The 24,563-nt window shown below is 44.0% G+C and overlaps 3 protein-coding genes across 3 annotated transcripts; 2 read left to right on the forward strand and 1 right to left on the reverse strand.

Moving 5' to 3' along the window:
* Positions 1-207: 207 nt before the first annotated feature.
* Positions 208-24,518, reverse strand: LOC145483523 (WD repeat-containing protein 74-like). Its single transcript, XM_081462048.1, has 11 exons — positions 24,449-24,518; positions 24,056-24,162; positions 22,196-22,317; positions 21,425-21,485; positions 20,855-20,998; positions 19,710-19,918; positions 18,738-18,793; positions 18,046-18,188; positions 16,718-16,777; positions 1,133-1,283; positions 208-555 (listed from the first exon to the last, which is right to left on the reverse strand). Exons 1-11 carry the CDS (start codon positions 24,489-24,491, stop codon positions 497-499), a joined length of 1,155 nt encoding a protein of 384 aa, XP_081318174.1. The 5' UTR covers positions 24,492-24,518; the 3' UTR covers positions 208-496.
* On the forward strand, positions 3,429-5,181 carry LOC145484390 (uncharacterized). Its single transcript, XM_081463006.1, has 2 exons — positions 3,429-3,433; positions 3,553-5,181. Exons 1-2 carry the CDS (start codon positions 3,429-3,431, stop codon positions 5,132-5,134), a joined length of 1,587 nt encoding a protein of 528 aa, XP_081319132.1. The 3' UTR covers positions 5,135-5,181.
* LOC145483531 (uncharacterized) lies at positions 6,470-8,027 on the forward strand. Its single transcript, XM_081462059.1, has one exon. It carries the CDS (start codon positions 6,833-6,835, stop codon positions 7,838-7,840), a length of 1,008 nt encoding a protein of 335 aa, XP_081318185.1. The 5' UTR covers positions 6,470-6,832; the 3' UTR covers positions 7,841-8,027.
* Positions 24,519-24,563: the final 45 nt, after the last annotated feature.

Genomic DNA, 24,563 nt, shown 5'->3' on the forward strand with positions numbered 1-24,563 from the left:
TTCTTGACGCGATGACGTAATTTGACGAGTACCTGTCAAATCAGACCTAAGTGAGCGGATATGACTGTTACCGTAGCGAAGAGCTGACGACAAAGAAATCTACCACTTCTGACGGTCCAACTTCATTCACTGCCTGGACAGGAAAATTGTGTCGTTCGTTTTCAATCTTTCATTTTATTTTGTTTTGATTGTCTCTCCAAACGTACTGACTGCCGAAGGACGTGATTGACGTCATATATTCGAGTCGTGAATGACCTTAGGCGATGACCGTTACATGTAGTATACGTTTTTATCCATCTGGGTCCTGAGTGAAGTATGACGCGAGCGTTGTCGTACATCCGGGTTGTAACACGCGTCATACATCCGGGCACCGCCCCTCAAATATTAATATTTCTCAATCCACTGCACTCCTCTGTTCCCGGGCACCCTTGTTCTCTCGGTCCTTTTTTTCTCATGTCACGCGTGAACCATTTACAGGGTGAAATTTTGCAGGGTTTCATGAACCAGGTGAGGCTACTTCTGTTTTGTCTTTCTTTTTCCTGGTGCTTTTTATTTCTTAAAGGGAAAGGGAAAAATGACTAAGTGGCAGAACATTCCACGAAACATTTAGGGCGTACCAGAGAGAGCAATATTAAATACGTAAGTACAATTACTCAGCAAGGAACGCTCAGGAATGAAGAACATGAAGTACCAACTGATTGCGAATTCCAGTCTCCAACAAAGGACTGAGCCTGCACTTTGCATCTCAAAGTTGCTAGGCAACTAATCTCGCCAATAACTCGGGAGTGTTCGTGCTATTCTCTGACTGGATAATAAAAATCCGAAACTTACTAGGAGTTTCAGCCGTCTTTGGATTTGCCTTTTTTTGTAAATCTTCGGAAGATTTACAAAAAAGGCAAATCCCCCCTTTCTCCCTCCCCCCTCCCCCCTCCCCCCCTCCCCTCCCACTCCACTAATGGCAGTTCATGCAGCTAAAATGAAGTGAATATCTTGAGCAACTTGGTTTATCGAGACACTGGTTAATTCTTACAACCAGAGTGGTTGGCCCTTTCATTAGGGAATGGAATACTTGCAGTGCTGGTTTGAGGAGCAGTGAACCGTAAAATATTACTTAACTTCAGCTAGCTCTTACGTTTTCGAAGGCGTTTTCTTTTACTGCTTGACGTAACAACGTCCATTTTATCCCATATGTCATCATCTTCACTGTTTTCCTCTTCCGCAACCCTTTTAAGTGATCTATCTGATGACACACCGGTGTCTCTGCTATCTGTTTGTGGCGTGTTCTGTAACACAACAGAGCACACATATGATTAGCTTCCTTTAAAAGGACACTGTCGCCATTTTTAGCATGATTTTGAAAATCTCAAAAACATATATCGATCATTGGAAGCTGAACGATAATGGTTTTATTTTGTAGAGCAGTACTCGACAAATGATTAGAACCCATTAGGAAGTGAGGATGGATAACGATGGCGAAGATGGAAACGAATTGACACACATGTATAGTGAGGGCCCTGGCACAGCACTCACGCACACAGTGCAAGCGTAACGCAACTCCTCATCTGAAGATTCGGAGTTGCGTTACGCTTGCACTGTGTGCGTTCGCTTGTGTCCAGGGCCCTCACTATACATGTGTGTGTGTGTAACGAGAACAGTAGTTGTCGAAAAGTGCAACCAATTCTAGGAGCGCACTTTTTCGACAACCAATTTTTCGACAACCAATTTTCGACAAGGACACAGTGTTGCGTGAGTGCTGTGCCAGAACCGAGAGTGTGTAACGCAGCAGTAAAATTTGGCGAAATAGCGGGTCCATCGAAGCTGCAACGTCCGTAATCAATATGCGCGGATGTGCCCTTCACTAGTATATACAAAAATGTGCCAGAGTTTTTTTCCTATTGGAGAAGTGCATGCACAGTGTATACGCCGACATGGCTGCCGAACAATCAAGCAACTGTCAACTTTCCAAGGCCATTCAAAACCTCCCCCCAGAGCTTCGTGAGATGATTCTCAAGGAGTGCATTGCAATCAAAATAAAAGAAAAAAAAGGAAATGGGCTGGGACAAGGTCCACGAGCATATTTCAAAACTGCCAGTCTGCGAATTCAAGCAGCAAATTGTGCGAATGGTAATTTGTTTATATTATGCTAACTGTTATTTCGAGGGTTGTTGTTTCCCCTGTTTCGAAAATGAGGGAACTGTTCATAATGTCATGGTTAGGCCGCCGAAGGATCCAGAACATCTGATTGAAGCTGACCCTGATTACAAGAATTTTTTAGAAATATGCTCCTGGAACGGTTACGATTGGCACGAGTGGTTCCTTTTTGGCAGGGAGCGTTAGTAAAAAACCTCATCATCCGCCTTAAGCATAGCAGCAAGACCTCGCGTGTAATATCACGAGCCTCTTTTTGCCACTCAGGAGTGAAATATTCATTCACAAGAAACGCGACCAAGTGGAAGCAGACAATCATGTTTTTATAACATGTAAACAAAACCGTCTGTTTCTAAAACTTAGTTCGAAGCGGGGGGTGCTGTTATTTTTTTTATCAGATCGGCTTCAACTCTGCCGCGGATGTCTTTCTCCAGTTTCTGGACATCAACATCAGGAAGCTTTCTCGTTGATGGTTGGCGAAGCATCCTTGCTCGGACCTGATCTTTAAGAAAGTTATACTGTTGAAACTCTGAAAGGATGGTGTCAAACTCGTGCGATGACACCTCGTTGTTGTTCAAAGCGTTTGATAGAAGTCTGTTGACGGTATCCCGCTTAGCAACAGCTAGCGTGGTAATCTCTTGATGCTTCTTTATTTTCAAATCGAGCTTTTTGCTGGCGACTATCAGCGCCGACGGAACGAGAGCGAAGCATCCACCAGCGCCGCCAAGAGGAACTGCTGCCGGCAGGCCAACCACAGACAGACCGGAGCCAAAACTCACACTGGAAAACGCTGCCGAGAGGAGCCTGGACCCTGCAGCGCCCCAATTAACGAACTTTCTCGCGCGTTTGTATTTTTTGGCAACGAGGCGATAGTGGTGGACCTCACCGGCCAAAGTGTTGGAAATCTCGTTGACCTTCTGCAAGCGGAAATTTTGAGAAGGCTCCGCCACCACTGGATAGAGACGCTCGTCAGGCGGCGCGCTTGGTGGCAACAGATTTGCCGAAGACATTGCATATATATAGAAATTTAATTTAACTCTAATTCAAAAAGAAGCGGCAGGCCCTTGAAATCAAAGAGTTCGCCATTTCATCTTTCACGCTAATGGTGATGCTATTTATGAACTCGTCCGTGGAGCAGTCTCGCAAAACCTGTTGTGGAGAAGCCTGGTAGCTCACCTTTTCATAAGGATTCCCTTTAACATCAAACAAGGCTAATACATTTGACCTTTTGCCATTGAACAGATTCCGTTCTGTGTCGATCAAATTACAATGAATAAAATATGTCGTTGGAGCTGTTAACCTTTTTACGAAAGTTATAAGATCCAACTTTCGCCCAATACCAAGCAAACCGGCTAAATCGCGATCAAGTTCTATCGGTTTTGCTCCAAAATTTTTGATCACAAGCTGGCCAAGAGAAAAGGTGCGGACAAACTTTTTAAACCGCTTCCCCAAAGCGGACAAAAGCCGGTTCGTTTCGCAAGGAAGCATCGACGAGAAAAATAACGTGACCGCGGAGGTGTTTTTCAAAGAAAGCGAAGACTCGTTTCAAAGCGTCTTCGGCTCAGACAGGAAATATTGGAGCGCCGAAATGAAAGAAGCGCTTGGTTTGGGAGACAGCGGGGGTTTTCCTTATCAATTGTCGCCCCTCGGTTCAAAAGTTTCATTGGTCATCCCTGCGGTACCTTTCGACGGAAAAGCGCCAAGCTTGAAGAAAATATTCGACGATGCAATCCAAATATACGTCACGCCTGACCAATATTTCACAACGAAATTCAGAGAAATATTTCAAGACACCAAACTCAAACACACGTCTGGAGCCGAATCAAAACACTGGTTAGGAGGGCCTGACATGAAATTTTGGCCGCAGCAGCTCAACTTCGCGGTTTTCTGCGCGATACAGGGGTGCGGAGTTTCTCGCGAAATCTTTGACAGCGGGATGAATCTCGCCCCGCAGATAAGAGCTTTCTACAAATTCCACGTGTATTTCACGGTCAGGCGAATTTTGTACCAGCTAGGAGGTGTTCAGAGCATAAGCGCTTTGCCCGGAGACCCGACGTTCGACCAAATGAATAATCATTATGACGTCGCTTCGTACAAAAGGATATGCGGCGAGTTCGACATAGACCCCTCAAGCGACTTTAGGTTTACTTCGGGTGCAAATAGTGGTTTGGGGGTGTTGTATGTTAAGCCTTGGGGGGAATCGCCAACAAAAACAGATTATAAGTATCCTGATTGGAACAAGTTTAGCGACGAAGGTGGAAAACTGATTAAGGGGGACCTTATTGAGTTTATACGGCCCGATGTTTTTGGAGATCGGCAGTTCGACTGGTTTGCACCCAACACCGCGAACGGTTTGACGCAGGCGGGCTTGTCGAGAATCAACCAGTCAATCGAGGCTTTCGTTTACTGCGTCCTAGGCGCGCAAGTCAACGTCCGCAGCAGTATTCTCGGCTCAGGTGGCTGGGCGAAAGAAGCCCAAAGCGAGTTCCTGGTGCTGATGGAAGACGCGATCAGACAGCCCGACTTGGCCAAGAGCGTGCAAAGGTACCAGCTCGCGGTGGACCAAGCGAAGGTCAGGCTCAATCTCGCTGTTGCCCCCATGGCCTGGCTCATGCCCGCGCAAATGATAATAAACACCGCAAGCACGATCGGTTACAACAACAAGCTGAAACAGGCGGTCTCCGGGACGAAACTGGGAGTGAACAACGAGGTAAATCCTGACACAAAAAAAGCTGGGCTCAAACTAATGGCAGGCGGTCCGTCAAAAATTAACCCACCCAACAGCCACCCGTCCAACCCGATACACAAAGCCGCAACAACCGAATCGAAAAAACCACCTTCGTCCGAAACTCAACAAGCACAGCCAACGGTGGAAAAAATTGAGCCCACGGCTCCAGATAAAACACCGCAACACGAAATTAACAGAACGGTGGTAATTGTCGGTGTAGTCGGATTGTCGGCTTTGCTTTTCATGGCTTGGCGGTAAGTTAACGCTGCTTCTTAAAATATTCTTCGAACAAAAAGGTCACCGTGGCAAGAGTAAGCAGCCAGGTATGCTCGGCCAGAAACCCAACGACTTGGCCGGCGGCTTTAAACAGGAAGCTCACGATCGAGCCAATCAGCCCGGACAGCAGAGAACCAAGTTTCGCGGCAATATCTTTGACGCCATTTCCCAAAGCTTTGCCGGTGGCTTTCAAACCTCTGGTGAGGACCCCGATGACAGCTCCGATTGTGGTCTCGGCGGCGAGAAGAATAGCGGTCAATGTCACGCCATATTTTTTGAAGATCTCTTTGACCCTTTCCAAGAGAGGCCGCCCCCTTTCTCTTTCCGCAATCTGAGTTTGCAAACGCGCTATCTCCTCGTTTCTTTCCGCCACTCTGTCTTCTGCGGCTTCTTTTTCGGAGGGCGAGGCATTCTCATCTTGGATGATCGCCTAGTCTTCCTCATTTTGGCGCTGCAGCTCGCTTTCCTGCTCTTTCAGGTCGTCCAGCGGTTTTGTTTGGTTTAGCCTTTCTTCGAGGGTGTTTCTTTTGCTTTCTTTTGCCGCGAGGCTTGCTCTAAGTCTGTTGACCTGTGCTTGTTCTTCTCTGTTTTTTGCTTGTTTTTCAAGCGCGGCCACCTCTTTTTTTACATTTTGTAAATCTGTTCATAAATTCTTTTCCAGTTGCTTCAGCCTGCGCAGTTCTGCTTCACTTTCAAAATTGGAACCATACTCATCATGAAATGCATCAATCTTTGTTTGGTTTCTCTCTATTCGTTGCTTAAGCTCCTGCACCTCTTGTGAGGCTTTTTCCCTTTCCGCGGCGAGCGTTTCTGCCTCTTTTAACTGCTTTTCAGCGTCTATCAAATTTTGTCGGCCGGTTCTTCTGGCCTCTTTTTCTTGATCAATAACTTCTTGTGCCATCGGGCCGAGAGAGTCTTAGATCTCTTTTGTGAGTTTTGGGTTTAGCTGTTGCTTGCCTGTACTCTTTTCTTTGGTAAAGAGGTCATAAAGTTTTTTGCCAAAGCCCTTCATTTTGACTTGCAGTCGGCCGGATTTCATGTTGTATTCAGTTTCTAGATTTATTGCGCTTGCTTCAGGAAAAAGGCTCGTTTAATTGTTCCATGATCTTTCCTGTTCAGCTTGCACGCCTAACAAAGGGGTTTCTTCCCCCATAAATGACGTCTCGGCATAAGAAGTGTCAGCCAGGCCGGACTTCTCACGCTGCATAGTAGACATTTCCATTTGTTCACCCCCGTGGTAGGGAGTGGATGCACCGACAGGGGTGTCAAAAGGTTCGGTTGTGTTAATCTTTTGCCCGACGGCATCATCATCGTTGTCAAGCTTCTTGTCAAGGCCCGGGTCTTTGTAACCAAGTTCGTCACCGCCTTCCGCCATAGTGATATATTTCAAGCCTATTATTTTTCAAATTAGAAATAATCGCCGGTGTTTTATACACAATGTCAGTTGTTCCAGAGAACCTTCGCCCAACATACAGCGAAAAGACCGTACACGCCATGAAGGCCGAGCGCGCGGTCAAGCGAATCACCTTTAACCCCTCTGAAGCCAGCCCCGGCAATACGCTGTACGTTTAGGTGCCCAAGCTGAACGAGAACGAGGTTCTGGTGCCGGGCTCGCTAGCGCTTGTCTTTGACATCGACCTTTCTGGAGGGCACGCCAACAACTTCCTCGTCCAGAACGTCATGCGGGCGCTTGTTGACAGGCTGGTCGTGTCGTTTGCGGGAAGAACCCTGCAAGACACCGTTGGGTACGACATCTACAAAACTTTCGAAGACCTTTTCCTTTCGAAGGAAGAGCGAGACAACAGGATTCTCGAAGGGATTCAGAGCGAGGATCTGTGCAAGATCCGCTCAGACTCGGGAGACAAGAAAATCTCAGGCGTCGACGCTGAAAACAAGCTGAACGAGGTATACGGAAAAAAGTACCGGATCAGGCTTGACCATCAGATCTTAACCGACCACGGCGTTTTCTACCCCCAGGCCCTTTACAACGACCTCAAGTTCGACGTAAAACTTGCCGAAGCTATACACGTGGTCAAAGGCTCCAACACAACCCAGCTGAAATACAAGCTGAAAAACATCCAGCTCAAGTACAAAATGATCCGCAGCAAGACTCTGGCAGACGAGGCACGGAGCGTTTACTCCAGCGGCAAACAGTTACTTTACGACCACGTGATGCATGACAAAGAGGTGCCCTTCAAAAAAGACATTGACCCGAGGCTCACCATCAAAGTCAACGCCCAAAGAAGGTCACTGAAAGCCCTCCTCCTCCTGTTTGTAGAGCCATATACTGCGAGCAACAGAGATTCAGAAAAATTCATCTTCCCCGATCTGACGAAAGTCAGCGTCACGGTCAACGGCTCGCCCAACATGCTTTACAACGGCATCGAAGGCAAGGACATGTGGAAAGAGGCCCGCAACTTTTTTGTGAAAGAAAAAAATAAAACGGAGCACATGGATATGACAAAGTTTTACACCGGTGATAAGTTCGGGCTTGTGATTGATATGCTCTCCATGCTTAACCAAGAAATGCACGGCAGCGGCACGCGGATTGTGAACAGTACGGACGGTGTACAGCTGGAAATTGAGCGGAAAACCGAAGGCTCAGGCGACGTGAAATGCCACGTATTCGTCATCGCCGACTCCCAGTTCAACCTTATGGACAGACAGCTAGAAGATGTGCAGTATTGAATATGAACATGGACCCCGGCAAGATATCCTTCAACGCTCTCATTGTGGGGCCGACTAATTCTGGCAAATCGAGGTTCGTGGTGGACCAGCTCTACGGCCCTTTCCGCTTCAAGTTCGACTACATGGTTCTCATCTGCCCGACGTTCACGCACAACAAGACCTACCACCGGCTTGGCGAAAACGATCCAAGAATGGACGTGATAGTCTGCGAGCAGCACAACGTGGAAATATGGTTGAAGTTCGTGAGATGGCTTTCCGAGGGCATCAACACGCTCATAATCCTCGACGACTGCGCGGCCTCCAAAGATGTGAAAGGGCGTACAGGCGAACTGGTGAATCTCGCCTTTTCTGCCCGACATATGGGCATCAGCATTTGGGTGCTGACCCAGAAGTTGACCGGCATTACATCTTCCTTCCGGGAGAACGTGGCGGCGATCGTCCTCTTTTACACCCCCTCGACCAGGACCACGAAAGCCATCTTCGATGATTACGCCGGCGAGCTCTCCCCGGATGAGTACAAAAGTCTGATTTCAAAGCTGAAAGAGCGAAAGCTCTCTTATCTCGTTTTCTCGCTTCGCCACCCCTACAGGGTTAAGTTATTTGAATAAAAAAAAAATGAAGCTCTATATAGCAATGGCTGGAGAAGAGGCCGCGTTATCAGAAGTTATGAACCTTCTTCAAACCGAGCCCGAGTCGGGTCCAGCAGGTGGCGTCATTCCAACAACCGCCCCCGGACCTGACATTTCCGCTCTTCGCAAGCAGCTGGCCATGCTGGTGTCCACAGGCAAAGCCAAATAGGCCATCGGAGTGCAGCTAACCCACGAGCAGGTGAAGCGCCTGAGTGACAAAGAGGTCGAGAAATTCACCAAACGCTACGAGACGTTTGTGGGCTCAAAGACAACAGAAAGCCTGATCGACAGCTTTATTTTTCTTGCAACCAAAGTGGTCGGAATGACCGTCAAAATCAAAGACATTGACGCTTATCAGAAAGAGCTCAGAAACGACTACATCTTGAACAAAGAGCTCTCCAATCTGGCCGGCAACCTTGCTTTGAAGTGCGGCCGGTTTCTTGCTGCGGCCAACACGGTGTTCATCACCACTAAACATGTTGATTTCAGTCCACAGTTGCCGGAGCAGAGCCATCCTTCTCGTGATGAAAACGGCTATCCGCTTGAGGGTGTTGATGAAGTACCCGGCTCAGCAACTGCAGAATAACCGGTCAGGAATCATCAACAACTGCTGAGGGCTTGCTGACACATTGTTAACAATTAAACTTTTTTCATTTACTTAGAATACGGTTCTCTTCAGAATGTCAACCGAACAATCCGAAAGCACACCTGCCGTCACGGTGCCTCAGGTCGAGACCCAGGCAGTGCCTGCCGCCAATATCACACAGCAAGCGACAACCCCAAATCCAACCACGCAGCGCGTAAAAAATCCGAAGCGTGTGGCTGCTGGCAAAGCGACATCTGAAAGAACGCGGCTGGCACGGGAGCAACAGAAGAAAGATGCCAAGGATTATAGGGCTCTCAGGGAAAACAAGGCGAAAGCCGCCACAGAGCCCCCTGAGCCAGCCCCCACAACAGAAGGCGAAAGCCCAAAGAGCGGCGGCCTCAGCGCCAACCAATGGATTGGTATTGGCGGCATATGCGTTTCACTTCTCGGGATTTATTACAAACGTGAAGAGCTCAAGGCAATGGCCAAGCCCGCGTTCGACAAATTCAAAACACCAGAGCCCGCGCCTGAGCCCGCGAGTGTCGAGCCAGAACCTGCTCGCGCGACACAGCCAAATAGATTTTAAAAAATGCTTTGAACATTTGCGTGTAAAGTATATCGCGATGCCGAACCCATCCGTTGCGCATATTCTCATCTCTACAGCCGCAATTGGCGAAATTTCGGTATTATGGCTCGAATTTACCGCAAAAGCTATCAAAAAGGTGGCACAGCTTTCCAACAAAATGTTTGCTGATAAGGGCGCAGAAAAAAGAAAAAGACAAAGAGAAATAGACCAAGAAGTAAGAAGAAGAATAGGAGAAACAATAATAAGAAGAGAAGAAGCAGCAGCAAAAGAAGAAGAAGAAGAGAAAGCGGGAAAGACAGATTAATTTTGTTTTAAACTTTTGTTCTTTAGTTATATCGAACGCACCATGTCCGACAACAAGCTTGTCAAGACCGTCAGACGCCACAACTCTCACGTTAATAGCCGCGGGCATCGGCTGGACCATGAAAAAGGTTGTGAAAGAGGATTTCACTCCTGATCCCAGCAGAAGCTTCCCAATGAATTACGTGAAGTTCACCGCCGTCATGGCGGGCAACATTGCGCTCAGAAAGTACCTTGAGGACCAGAAAATCCTCCCCGATAACGTTTAGAAAAAAAACATCATTATAACACAATGGCGCTTTCTTATTTCCCCATCAAAGCCTTCACAACGGCTGCGCTGTTGTTTTTTGCTTTCAAGATAACCTGTTATGCAGTCGATGCCATAGATTTTGTTTGGGCGGTTGAGGTCATCACCCATGAAGACTCCGATTCTAACGATCAAGACTCCGCTTTTGAGGATCTTGATACTGAGGAATTCCCATTACTGGAGAAATGCCCTGCACCTCCTCCCTACGAACCCCCGCCGCCGCCATACGAGAACAATTAAAAATAGATTTTACAACATATACAATGGCGAGTATCGCGATCATGATTGGCGGGGCTGTGTTGAACGCCACGGCTTTTATCGGAGGCAATTATCTGGCAAGGGCGCTTGGCGGGGGCGACAAAGCCGCGCTTGAAGAAAAAAAGCGCCACGACAAAGCTCTCGAAGATTATCAAGCCGCTTACGCCAAATACACGCGAGACCAAACACAACTTCTCGACTGGATTGCAACCAACGCCCAAGAAAAGGAGCAGGCCAAGCATAACTTCACCAACACGGACTATGCCTTCAAACTCTACAACCAGGCGCATCCTGACGAACAGATGACACCACCCAAAGAGCCCAAGTTCTCAGATTTCTATCAGCCAAGCGAGCAGCAGAAAAAGGGTGAACTCGCGTTCGTGGGTGCCGGCGCTCTCGCTCTGGGCTACGCAGCCTTCCGGTTCCTTTAAACTTTTTAACGCCTTACTTATATGGACGCCAAACTGGCAAAGATTTACTACGGCCCCAGGGGCTATTGGAAAGGAATCACCGCGATCAAAAAATTAGCCGAGGCCGCCAAGGTACCCGAAGAAACCGCAAAAAAGTGGCTGATCAGGCAAGCGCTCTGGCAGATATTTCTCCCTGCGCCGAAGCGAATTCCTCGACCGAAATTCGATGTTCCCACACCCAACAAGGTCCACCACGCGGACCTTCTTTTTCTGCCGCACGACAAGCTCCCTCGCGGCCGCAAAGTTTTCAAATACGCGCTGACCGTTGTCAACGTGGTCAGCCACTACAAAGAGGCCGAACCCCTGACTTCGAAAAATTCTGATGAGGTCGCCCAGGCCTTTCAGAAGATTTACAAGCGCTCGCCTCTGGAATGGCCTCAAATGCTGCAGGTTGACCCTGGGCGCGAATTCATGGGCGCTGTCACAAAAGAGATGGACAAACACAAAACATATATCCGGCGCGGGCGCATTGACATTCACCGCGACCAGGCCATTGTCGAACGTTTCAACCGCACCCTGGCGGAGCGCTTCTTCGGACACCAGTACGCCGTGGAAATGCTTCTCCCTGAGGGCCAGCGGTCCACTGCCTGGGTGAAAAGACTTCCTGAAGTTGTTTCGGCTTTGAACGACGAGGTTACAAGCCTTATCGGCAAGAAACCCGCCGTTGCCATCAAAGAAAAATCTGTTTATGCAAGGCCGTCGATACCCTATTCGAGGCCTGTTGGAAAAAACTAAAAAATACTCCCCTCTCTTGTCCAAGTTCGTTATCTCTACCAGCCCGGCGAGCTTGAAGGGGGCGTGAAAAGAGCCACGGATCCAATCTGGTCTTTGAAAGTTTACAGCATTGAAAGATCTTTTTCCAAACCAGATCAACCCGTTCTCTACTATCTGCGCAACGGGCCCAAGCGCGGTTTCCTGCGTGAAGAGCTGCTGGTTGTCCCTCCAAACACACAGTTACCCCCAGAGAAACTTTGAAACTTCGCCTTCCAACCCTCTAAGTTCGTCATCTGTTAATGTTGACAATATATCCATGCAGGTGTACCCGTAAGCTTTTGTATGGATACCATCGTCACCTATCCATCGCTTTGAATCAAATGGCGAAAGCGAAATTTTGTTAAGATGCATACCGTAGATCTCGTGTCCCTCGCTTCGAAGAATGTTCATTCCATGCCATCGCTGCTTCGCACCAAAAAGCGTTTCCTTGTACTGTTCATGCGTTATTTGTTTCTTGACAACGCTCTTTTTTATGCCCTTCGCTTTTTTGATATTTTTTTCGTCCGCCATCATGATTGAGTACATTTTCAGTCTCAGACCAACATACTCTGTGATAGGGGTTCCTGCACATTCGTCTTTCATTTTGCCTAAGACCTTTTTGTTGACGTTTGAGTGAAGTGGATGATCCTTCGGGTAGTCGCTCGTGTCGTAAAGGTCCATGTTGTTTTTCATGTCTTCGTATACGTCTTCTGTTTCGATCTCAACAAGAAGGCTGTCAGTGTCCGTGTATAGCAGCTCGCACTTTGAGCCGTACTGCTTTTTAAGCTCGTTGTAAAAGAAATCGTACATCAGGATCTTGCTGTTGTCAAGGATCGTCATCCCCGTGTAGACCGGCTTGTTGAGAAGCAGCTTGCTTTTTCGCATGTCGATTCCTGCCATGTTGTTTGAAAATAAAACATGCCTTGAGTACAAAGGGCTGACGATCAATTTCCTTATTTTGTCCGTCTCGTTGCTGCGCACTATTTTTATGTCAATGCGGTTGCGCAGGTTTTCCATGGTTTTGCCAAAAACCGAGTTATTCATGAGCTTGTAAAAGTTCTTTTCGAAGTCGCTCTTCGCTTTCTTTCTGAACTCTGTGTTCATCCGGATGTAAGGCTCCATCCAGCGTTCTTGTTCGAACTCCAGCACCCTGTGCACACGCTTCAGTTTCATTCCCTGCTTCAGATAAAACTGCAAGTTTCTGTAATGCACAACGTAGTTCTTTTTGTCATGAAGCGTTAGCAGCAGCTTCTTGCTGTCTGGGGGTTTCAGATCCAGGTCTTTCATCAACCCCTTTTGGTAGTCCGACATCCACTCCTTTTTTATGGCCTTTTTCTCCGGCGCCAGGGGATAGCTGTTGTGCTCCTCGTGCAGTTCTGTAGGGTATTCAAGATCGACCTCGAGAATCCACCCATGTTTATCATTCTCTTCCTTATTCAAGATATCCTCCAATGTGGGCATGTCACGCTTCCATTTAAAATCTCTTATCCGGAGGGGCTTGCACATCGCCCATCCATAAAGGTTGTTTGCGTCGAGATAGATGATGTATTTTTTTGGCTTGCTGGGGTCGTAGCCCGTTACTTGCAGGTTGTTCGCCTTGGCGTATCTCTTGCTCACCATGGAAATTCCACCCCGCATACCCCTTTCCACGAAGAGATGCATTTAGTAGTCTGTTAAGAGCTCAAGCTCGACCCCCGTCTTTTTCAGTAGCGCGTCCCAGGAAAGGCCTGGCGACGTGTAATAATGCGCCCGATCCAACCCGTACTGCTCAAGGCACAGGTTTCGGAAGTTCTCAAAAACATCCGCCAGCAGCGCGACGTCCGTTGTCATGTAAAGATCATGATAATCGCCCAGCGTTTTGCATTCAAAATACTCCCAGACAGCCAGCGCGTGCGCGTACTCTTCGTCTGTTATGTGCTCGTCGTTCAGCTTGCTGTAAAACTTCTCTTTGTCCGGAAGCCATGTCTCGCCGAATCTCCTCCATGAGTCCATGTACTCGTAAGGGTAGATCCCTTTTTTGAAAAGCAGGTCGCTGCCTTTCAAAATTGTTGATGTTATTTTCAACGACTCCTTCGGTGTCGCTCTTACAAGTGAATCGAGGCTTCCTTGCAAAAAGTTCAAGCTGTCGATGAAACGCAGACCTCCGACCGAGAATGTGATGTATTTCTCCATGTGTTGGCGACACATTTCACCTCTTTCTGCAGCTACGACATCGCTTGCATCAAGTGGTACGCGTCATAGTCCCTCAGGTTATGGAATACAACTGGTATTTGGTCCATCTTGGGGTTAATTCGCAGTTTCTTATTGCATTCGTCGTGCGCGGCTCCGCAAAACCTGCCAGTTATGTGGCAATGGTCCTTACCGCGTCTCTGAAGTTTTTCTGAAGTAAAGGGTCTCCACAGTACTTACAGTTTCTCTGTGATTTCGCTTCCAACTGGTCTTTTTCGTCTTCCAGCGTTTTCAGCCTTTGAACGCCCCATTTCTCCTTCTCTTTCAGTGCTTCGTAAAAACATTTTTTGTGTCCTTGGCCCCAATAACTCCATTTTTCACCTTCACCTTCTTCACCCGCTTCTTCAACGTTCCAGACAGGCAAAGAATCCATGAACTCGTCTTTTATCAGAGTTTTGTTGCAAATGTGGCAATCAGTTGCTTTTTTGAACTTTTCCCAGTCCTTACACGTCATAACAATCGGTTCCGGGGTGGCCAAACTCTCTCTTATTTTCTCCTCTTCCCGCAGAACGTCACTTAAAAACGTTCCCACCGCATTTTCGCCCCTGAAAGTGTTCGAACCGACCACTTCACCATCGCTTCTCACAACAAGGTAAGAGTAACCGCATGCCTCGTGCCTTTTGGTCTTCTCTGTGTAGCTTGTTTTCATTCTCTCACGCTCACAGCCCTGAATCTTTCTGATAATTGCCTCAAAGTCCGCGTAAATAATGAAAGGCATCTTCATCTGTTTTTTGAAGTTTTGGAAGGAAAGGATGTTTTCCCCCTCTTTCTGCATCTCAATCCTTGTCGGCCTGCCGTTCACACCGTTGCAATATTTTTTGTGACTCACGAGCAAGTCTGCTCTTGAGAAACCGGTTAAGCACAGCATGCAAAAGTGCTTTGCGTTTCTGTTCTTGGTCTGATCAAAAAGCAAAGCACTTTCTCTTTTTACGTAACAATAGTGCTGGATTTCCCCTGACTCGATTAACATCAGGTTTATCCGCGGCACATTAGCTTGTTTTTGGCTTATCCGGTGCACAATCACACAATCGTTTTCCAAGCCAAAAACGTTAATTGCGAGTTTCGGGTTTTGTGCCTCGATCTTTTCTATCTGTTTTACCGGTGTGGGGAAATCGATGCCTACGTAGTTGATACCGTCGCTAACCGTATATTTGCTTGGTCTTTGCGCGTTCTTTCCATCTTTTGGAGGGAATAAAGCGGCTCTGAGTGCCCACTTCAAACATTCGTTGTCCCTGTTTTTCACGTTGATTATTGCTTTCTTGTTTGCCAGTTTGGCTGGAAGAGGCAAATAGGTCCCTCCGCGAAGTGGCTGATAGCGTGCAACATTCACGTACGTGATCTGTATCTTTTCAACCACCCATCCTGATCCTTTCTCAGACCAGTGCTTTATTTCTCCTTTTGCGTTTTCAATGAATTCATCAAATTTTTGTTTTATCTGTTCCTCATCATTCCTTTCGAAAACATGCGGTTTGCCGTCTTCGAAATAGTGCTCCATGAATTGTGTTTCGCCGTTTCTTTCTATTGAGAACTTTACTTGTAACCCAAAACTTACTTTAACGCTGCTTAACCTTTGTGCTTCTTGTCCAACCAAATCGGTGATCTTTTCTTTGTTTTCTCTTGCGAACTTCAAAAGATCTTTCTTGCTTGGGTTCCTTTCTGATATATCCATTCTCCACACACGGAGCCATTCTTGGAAATTGTTTTGGGATATTAGGAACCTGTCGAATAGTGTGGTAAGATCAGGTTTTAACGGTTCGGGAAGGTTTGTTTTTTCCTCCCTCGGTATTGGGCCGTAGAACATTCTCAGAACATTGGACGAATATCTTGCGGCAGCCATGTCGGCGTATACACTGTGCATGCACTTCTCCAATAGGAAAAAAAACTCTGGCACATTTTTGTATATACTAGTGAAGGGCACATCCGCGCATATTGATTACAGACGTTGCAGCTTCGATGGACCCGCTATTTCGCCAAATTTTACTGCTGCGTTACACACTCTCGGTTCTGGCACAGCACTCACGCAACACTGTGTCCTTGTCGAAAATTGGTTGTCGAAAAATTGGTTGTCGAAAAAGTGCGCTCCTAGAATTGGTTGCACTTTTCGACAACTACTGTTCTCGTTACACACACACATGTATAGTGAGGGCCCTGGACACAAGCGAATGCACACAGTGCAAGCGTAACGCAACTCCGAATCTTCAGATGAGGAGTTGTGTTACGCTTGCACTGTGTGCGTGAGTGCTGTGCCAGGGCCCTCACTATACATGTGTGTAATTGCGACATGGATTTTTGAAAAAGCGTCAGGATGTCAGTTTTTCAAAGGTTCAAGTTTGGTTAGAGCTAATTAAGTTCTTATCACATAAATTTAGGGACCATTTCGTGAATTTACAATAGTTTTAAGCAAATACATTGTGACAGTGTCCCTTTAAGTTATTCAACAACGGTGTTAAGTCAAGAAAAAGAAGGCAAAAATAACACAGTGAAAACGGCTCAAGCGTTCCGCTGTTTAAACTGATTTACACTGAAGAGAGGACGCCAAACTCAAAACGTTAGTTGAAAACCACCTTTTACTTTACCCTGGAGAAACGTAACATTTCATTACGACATTAGTGGTCATCTTGTTTCCTACTCTTAATCAGCTTACATGTAAAATAGCCAGAAAAATCTAAACGCAAAGCTCACCTAACATTGACTTCCCAAGGAGGTATTTTTGTAAATATAGGGGGTGCTAATTTGTGACCAATACACATACGACAAACCTGTTTGTCTATTTCTAGCGCTGAAAACAGCAAGCAGTTTAGGGCTGTCTTCAAGTAAACCTGCAATTAAAAATTGTAAAATGAGCAAATTAATTGCACCAAGTTTAAACACAGATACTTTCACTATAACAGTGCTAAAATTATGACTAAGTACAATTACTTTCACATTTGTAAACAAGATGCTTCTAGAACACCAACATGAAAATATCAAGCCAACTGTTGAAAGGAGAGCATATTGACACAACGCCAGAACTTGGAAAAAGTCTGCCCGACCTTTTTAATTTGAGATCAAAACCACATGCATAACTTACTCACTATAACACTACTCTTATAATAATAATAATAAATAATAATAATAATAACAAAAGATTTATATAGCACCAGTATCCTAATATTTAAAGGCGCTTTACAATATCAGCGAAAATCTAAAAAATTATCTAAAAATTACAAAAATTAGTCTAGACTAAATTGCAAAAGGTTTTTTGAAAAGAAACGTTTTGAGCCTATTTTTAAAGAGGGACACAGACGAACTATTTATAGCATAAGTGCATAGTAGTCTGGTTCACTTCACTTCGTCTCACAAGCAATACACGTAGATCACTCGCTTTAACAATCAAAACCCAGGCTAGTCCCAGGGGAGACTCCCATTTCAAAAGGACGTGGGTGCTCATCGGAAATTCTGAAAAGAACCCTAAGGGGTACCAAAATCCTGTTTGAGGGTGTGGCTTGAAATTTTTTTTCACCCCTAAGAGGTACCCAATGGCATCCTCACAGTTAGTGCACTCGACTCTGGAGCACCCAGTCCAGGTGGGATATTGTGCTGTGTTCTTGGGCAAGAAACTTTACTCTCACAATGCCTCTCTCCAGCCAGGTGTATAAATGGGTACCGGCAAACTTGATTTAACCCTGTGATGGACTAGCATCCCATCCAGGGGGGAATAGAAATACTCCTAAATGTAGTCACTTCATGCTACTGAAACCAGGATAAGCTCCAGCCTGATGGGCAACTTGACTCATATGCAGACTTTACCTTTGCCTTTACCTTTGGTACCTTTAGGTACCAAAACTGTGTTTTTAGCCCCTACAAGGTATGCCAAGCACCCCCGTGCTTTTTATATGGAAGTCCCACCCCTCCGGGATGCAAGCATGGGAGAAGCAAACGTCAAAAGTTGTCAATAAATTGCACGAGTGCTGGTGTTTTGATTGTTAAAGTCTACAAAAATGTTGTCCAAAAAAACATCTTTTACGATATATGGCAAACTTTTATACACCAATGAGCAAGGAACAATCTCTTTAGACTTCAGAAGTTACATTCAAGATGAGCCTACCTTATAGAGAAGCTTTCTGTTATGAAGATGGTGTACCCTAAGAAATTTATCCAGTCCACAAGAAGCAACCATCTGTTGTTTGTGAAGACAAGATATGCAGCGGATTCCACCAGCAAAACCTTTAAAATGACCTTGAAGCTGGCCTGAAAGAACAGTTAAGCCTGATATCAATCTTTATAATAATTATGAGCTCTACATTTCTATGAGGTGATAGCTGATGAGGCCAAATATCATCTCATAGAAATCGAGAGTGAATAATCTAAAATTGCTTCAGTAGAATTCCAACTGAAATTAACGCAAATAATGGTTTCCAATTATTTTTTCCACATATTATTAAAACTTTACACTTTCACAAAATCGCATCAACTGAATTGCCACTGGAAATTTGCAGTTGTCTACCAGTGTGCACCCATTTTTTCAATAATTTCAAGTTTTAAAGTCAAGAAATCGTTAATAGCCTTCATTTAGTCTTCTAAGGAATTTAATTATCCATTTGCATCTAAATGTTCCTCCAAAACTTCAGGAAAACAAAAGAGCGTCACCATTTCATAGACAACTGACAGCCACTGCACTCTAATAGCTGATAGTGTATGAGTAGCTCAGCCAATCAGATTGTAGCATTGCATTAGTATACTAGTAGAATTCTTCTAATGTGGAATAGCATATTTCAAGTTGGCTATCTTTGTCCTTACCCTTTCTCAGGTCGATACTTCCCATTGTTCCCACTGTATTCCCAACAATGACAAGACTAGGATATAAAAAGGAAAAAACATTAATGGTATATTACAAGTGGAATGGATTGGCAGGTGACAGAATTGACTTGATGTACAACATAAACTTTTTATTATACAGACAGGAGTGTTCAAATGGGAAATACACCACTCATAAAATTCAGACAAAACTACATCTGGGACCTGAGTGGCATGTTTTCCATCTCTTCACTAGTGAGGATATTGATGACATAATTTCCCACTTTTTCACAGGTGTTTGTGCAAACAGTCAGTTTACCTACTTAATATAACGAAAATTACAGTGGCTTGAAGATCTGTATGAATTTTATTTTCTGCTGTTGAAAACAATCTTTTAATCACTCACTGCGGTTGTTCATAAAATATTGCTTTTAATAGAACTTGCAAATAAAATATACTATATCTTCTTGCTGCTGGGTATTATTCTCTATCTACGACTACAGGCTAAAAGAGAAATGATGATGACCAATTGAAAACCAAGCTAGTAGATGGGTCTTGGGAGCTGACTACAGGAACCGAGATGGCTCAGTTTGCCAGTTGCACAGTCATTTAGTTATTGCAACAAAAATCAATGTCATGAATATATGACAGCTGAGCCAGGCACTCCTGGGATCCCAGCTACACAGACTCTTATCAAACCACTTTCTTCCAAAATAGAGCAGACTCCCACCTCATCTGCATGTAATTCAATGCTAAAAAGTTATCTCACCAAGACAATCTCAGTCAGTTTCAGGCTGGCTCGTTTCATGTGATACTGGGATAAATGCAAACTTAATAAACTGAGCCTTCCTGTTAAACCAGGGCAGCATGGCCCATGTTATCAGCCACTAATATCATTACACCATGATAACTTTACAAGCTAACCCATGTACAAGTAACTTCCCTGGCACACCTGACCAGGTGTGTTTTCCTTACTTTTCATTATCTGTTACAGCTAATGCCGAGACTGGGGACTCCCCAAAGTCAAAGCTTAAAACTGGTCGGCGCTGTGCCTTGGTGTCATACAGTCGCACTTGATGATACCCAGTACCAACTACAATCCTAGCCTGAGCTCCCTGACTAGGAAGAAATCCTAAATCCGTCACCCAGATTGGAACTTGGAGGTCCAGGAAATCATTAGGTACCTGGAGGGAAAACAAGGAATCTGATTACAAAAATAAACACTTTCACATGGGCACAATCATTGCATATCTTTCATTCTTGGTTTCTTTAGCCTTCAGCACAATAAAACTATGAGCTGCTCAGTTCATTTTGAAGATATCTTCAAATTGAGTGAACCCTTGAATAAGATGTCCTACAACAAACACCTATCTACCATGACGAGATCTTTTAATCCAGGCAGTGAACTCAACATCACATAGTTTCTATATAACTAATGGCAATTGTTGGCTGCAATAGGCCATATTTGTATTTCTGGTATTCGACTGGAACTAGCTTGCTACTGAGGCTAATGTAGGGAGTCTTTTCAAATCCAAATGACTTTATCTCTTTTTAATAATGATTCCCCCATTGCGAGCTAGTTCAAGTCTAATATGGTCTATCAAGTCGCTGTCTTCAAGCATGCCTTTTACACGTACCAGTCATAAAGTGCAATCTTTTTCAAAACTCATGTCATGTAAAACTCAAACGTTTTGTTCCATATATTTTAGAGAAGACTAAAACAAACAGATCTCAAACTGTAATGTGTGTAAATTTGTTACGTAGCAGGCTGCATGGAAATAAAAACTATGTTGCTACATGTAATCAGATACTTTGAAAAGTGCAACACAAAATTATTATAAGGTCAATCATATCCATATTCTTAAGTACATTTTCAATTTTGTATGAAGACCTACATGTACATGTAAGAAGGTGGCAGTTTCAATGAATGAAGAGAAAGTGGTCATGTCATACTTTTAAGAAAACAAAAAGTTATATATATGCTCATCTTCCAGGAATGAGCAACAAATCTAGAACATTTTAGGTGACAACAACAGCTTCAAATTTCAGTGGGCTGAACAAATTGACAAATCACAGCACATGTAGTAACTGACAGATATTAATAAATCTGTGCATATTACATTTTTGGCTCTAAAGATTGGCTCGTCAGGTCTGCTAAGGTCCCAGAGTTTCAAATCATTCTTCTGTCCACCTGTTCCCACTTGAGATGGACATGAAGGATTCTGACGCACGGCAGAAATATGACTTCCAACTTTAACATCTGTCTGAGGAAAGAAGTAATAGCATTTTTTTGTTAAACTAAAATTATATTGACTAAGGGTGCAAAAATTACTCTAAAATAGAAGCTGCCAATTTGTGCAACAATTCATTTCATACTTAAAAAGGATTTATTTATTGTACTCCATTGAGTATAAAAGTAACAGAAATATTTTTGACTTACAGTATTAAATGATAATTTATTATAAACTTGCATGCATTTCAATAAGACATTTTTTTTATAATTAGTTATTCAGAAAAGCAATTTTTCCTTAATCCTGATACCATCTCACAATGGTTAAGTGTTTTATGCTGTTCAAATTAGTCTAGAAATGGCAAGAATTATTATCCAGAGTTCAAATAAAATAATTCTCATATAAACATGCCTTCTTTCACTTGTTGTTTCAAAAGTGTATTGAACTTTCATAACTTACAGAATCTTCATCATTTTTCCAAATTTTTAGTTGTCCTGACTCTGCACCTGTCACAACTGCACTATGAACACAAAAATGAGTCTATAATTAAAAATAGATAATATTAGGACTGTAATTAACAAATTATTTTTGTTCTATTCCCCCTTGTTGGGTACTTGGTGATAAAATAACCAACAGGTACATAACACTAAACTGACTATGATTCTCTCATATTCGATAACATATGTAACAAATAGAGCAATAGTAATAGGTGTCCAACAATAGCAATTAAATGCAGACATCACGATAGATGCGAATGCAGCCATAACACTACTGGAAAAAAGATGTGAAAAAGTTTTCAGGCTTTGAACGGGATTACGTCCACTGAACATAAAGGGCCAACCCACACACAGCTGCTTTAATCATGTGGCTTTGATAGCTCAGTTGGGAAATCACTGCAACGGTATTGCAAATGTTGTGGGTTCGAACCCTGCTCAAAGCCTGAAAAATTTTTTGAAGTCTTTTTTCCGGTAGTGTTATGGCTGCATTCACATCTATCATCATGTCTAAATAGAACTATATTATAGCTTGAGCAAATACTCAACTCTTAGGTTATAACTGCAGCCATTCTTAAGAACTCAATATTATTACTACTATTCATTGACTGGATTTTTCAAAAGAAAAATTCTGTGAACAATTCATTTTGTCCCCAACAAAGGGATCGCATGAAAAAGAAATGTTTCTTCAAAAATGTTCCCCACTCAATTTACTCTTAAGTTGTCTATAACCAACCTTTCCCACTTGAAGAGTCCTTTAAGCTTTCCTTCTCCAATAGAATGACTACATTCAGCAATGACTTCCTTCTTGCTGACATCAAAGGTCTTTACAATGCCATTTGTTAATCCTAACAAGATCTAAGTTTGAAATGAACATTGTTTACTGTTTGAGATACCAGCTCATGACATATAGAGAATTCCTAATGTCTTCAACAGGAAATCATCAAGTAGTGAAAATTCAGCATCTATCCTAGTGAAACCACAAGGAGACTTTATTTGTTTCTGACACCTTTGTGCTTCTTATCACTTTTTTCAATCACTTTCATCTTCAGATAATTATTTTTGAATCCTTTCTTAGCTATGTCCATGGATTTCTTCATATTTTTGTCTCAACATTATCCACTTTTTTTCTTATCAGTTTGTAGTTTTAAATCTGATCAAGACCAAAAACTCTTTGTGCAGTAGCTTCCCAGCCAAGCTGAACAGATAACAAGTACATGTAACTCCTGAATGGCTATGAGCCTGCATTGACTCGACAGATAACGACATTTGTAGAAGTATCTGCAGCTTGCAGAATATAGATTAAGACTTTGATGTATACTAACTAGCACTACTGCTGTAGAAGGGAGTGGTGCATCATTCAAGAGCTGCGTAATTATACACTCTTTGGCCAATTAAAAAAATAACAGTTCATTGCACAAACAAACTTTTCCACTGAACAGCAATCTTCCTGAGTGGATGAGAATTACGTTCTTTGCAGCAATGCATTCGTGATATCAAGAATAAATATTATCAAGGTCTTGGTAAATGCTAGCAACCTCAACCTTCAGCCATGATTACAATTTCTGGATATCAATAACTACTTGTGCAATAATTGTTTATTATTGACTGGATCAAGGGTGACCTACCAGGGGGAATGCAAAAAGGATGACACCTCTTTCTAACTGATCTTTCCCAGAGATGCAGGGGCAGATCTAGGGGGAGGGTGCAGGGGGTGCACACCCCTCCCTGGGACAAAGCCTTCTTCTCCCTATTCCCTTTTAAAATTTGTTTACCTCACCAAGGAGGTAAACGGTGGCCTCATGGTTAGTGAGCTCTTCTCCGGATAGAGCGGTCCGGGTTCGAGCCCTGGCCATGGACATTGTGTCGTGTTCTTGGGCAAGACACTTTACTATCACAGTGCCTCTCTCCACCCAGGTGTATAAATGGGTATCAGCGAACTTAATGCTGCGGGTAACCCTGCAATGGAATAGCATCCCATCCAGGGGGGGGGAATAGAAATACTCCTAGTCGCTTCATGCTACAGAAACCAGGATAAGCTCCAGCCTAGTGGGCCACTTGGCTCATATGCAGACTTTACCTCACCAGTCAGTTATGCCATTCCTTAGTGGTGCACCCCTTCTCGGAAAAATCCTAGATCCACCCCTGAGATGGGTGAAGCCAAGGTATGAATGTCCACTGGCTTATGATTTCCTCCACAGGGAATTCCCTTAATCTCCTTTTAGTTACAATTCTACAAATTTCCTTTACCTGCTCCCTCAAACATCTAACAATGTTTGGATTTTACCCACCTGGGGAAAAAATTTCCGACAGCCATCATTTCTGCAGCTGGTGCAGGATCCAAACCCAGGGTTAACCCCAGAAGAAGCCAGTCATAAGAAAATTACTAATCACTACCCTACAATGTATTATCACATAAAGGTATAAAGTTAAACTGAAGGAATCAGTGACTTCATTTAAAGAAGTACTATTGTGCCTATTGTGTTATGCTTTGTCCCACAAAAGGTTTTGACACATGTAAAAGAGGTGGTCCAAAGTGGCCCTGCATTCTGTAGTTGCTGTAAAATATTATTTAAAAAAATTCTAGAAATCATACCTGATTTTCGCTCTCATCAGCCCAGCACATGGCACAGATTTCGTGGCTTCTATCCACTTTTGATGCAACGCCATGGTTTGTGAATGACGACTTCTTCAGATCAATTCCTGAGATTCACGCAGAACAATCAACACAAATATCTAATACCGAGTTCAAATGGTTTAAGTATTTTTCTGCTAGCATAATTATTGTTTCAAATAGATTTTTAATCTGTATGTAAGACTTGAACAGTAGAGGTGCTGTGACTCGTGAGATAAATTAAACAAAGTTTCTGTTAAAATGGATAAGCCAAAAACAGCATCACATTCATTCCAAAAAAAAAGTGCAAGAAATCATCCTGCCTCTTTTCTCAGAGTGGACATAACGGTTCGATAGCAGTCACAATTCTCTTACCTTTTAAAAATCCAACTTCGCTTCCGACCCAAACGTCCGCCATGCTGGAAATTCACGGTCTAGAGGTCTGAGAACCATCAAAGATTACAAGGAACCATGGGTAGCTAGGGCCAGT

This window comes from Orbicella franksi, chromosome 4 (genome assembly GCF_964199315.1).
Source record: "Orbicella franksi chromosome 4, jaOrbFran1.1, whole genome shotgun sequence".
NCBI lineage: Eukaryota > Metazoa > Cnidaria > Anthozoa > Scleractinia > Merulinidae > Orbicella > Orbicella franksi.

Excerpts from the sequence above, each read along its gene's own strand:
- LOC145483531 (XM_081462059.1), top strand. The coding sequence starts at position 6,833 with ATGCGGGCGCTTGTTGACAGGCTGGTCGTGTCGTTTGCGGGAAGAACC.
- LOC145483523 (XM_081462048.1), bottom strand. The coding sequence starts at position 24,491 with ATGGCGGACGTTTGGGTCGGAAGCGAAGTTGGATTTTTAAAAG. Across the intron at positions 21,486-22,195 it reads GGACTCTTCAAGTGGGAAAG|TGCAGTTGTGACAGGTGCAG; the intron begins GTTGGTTATAGA and ends TTGTGTTCATAG. Across the intron at positions 20,999-21,424 it reads GGAAAAATGATGAAGATTCT|ACAGATGTTAAAGTTGGAAG; the intron begins GTAAGTTATGAA and ends TTCTTTCCTCAG.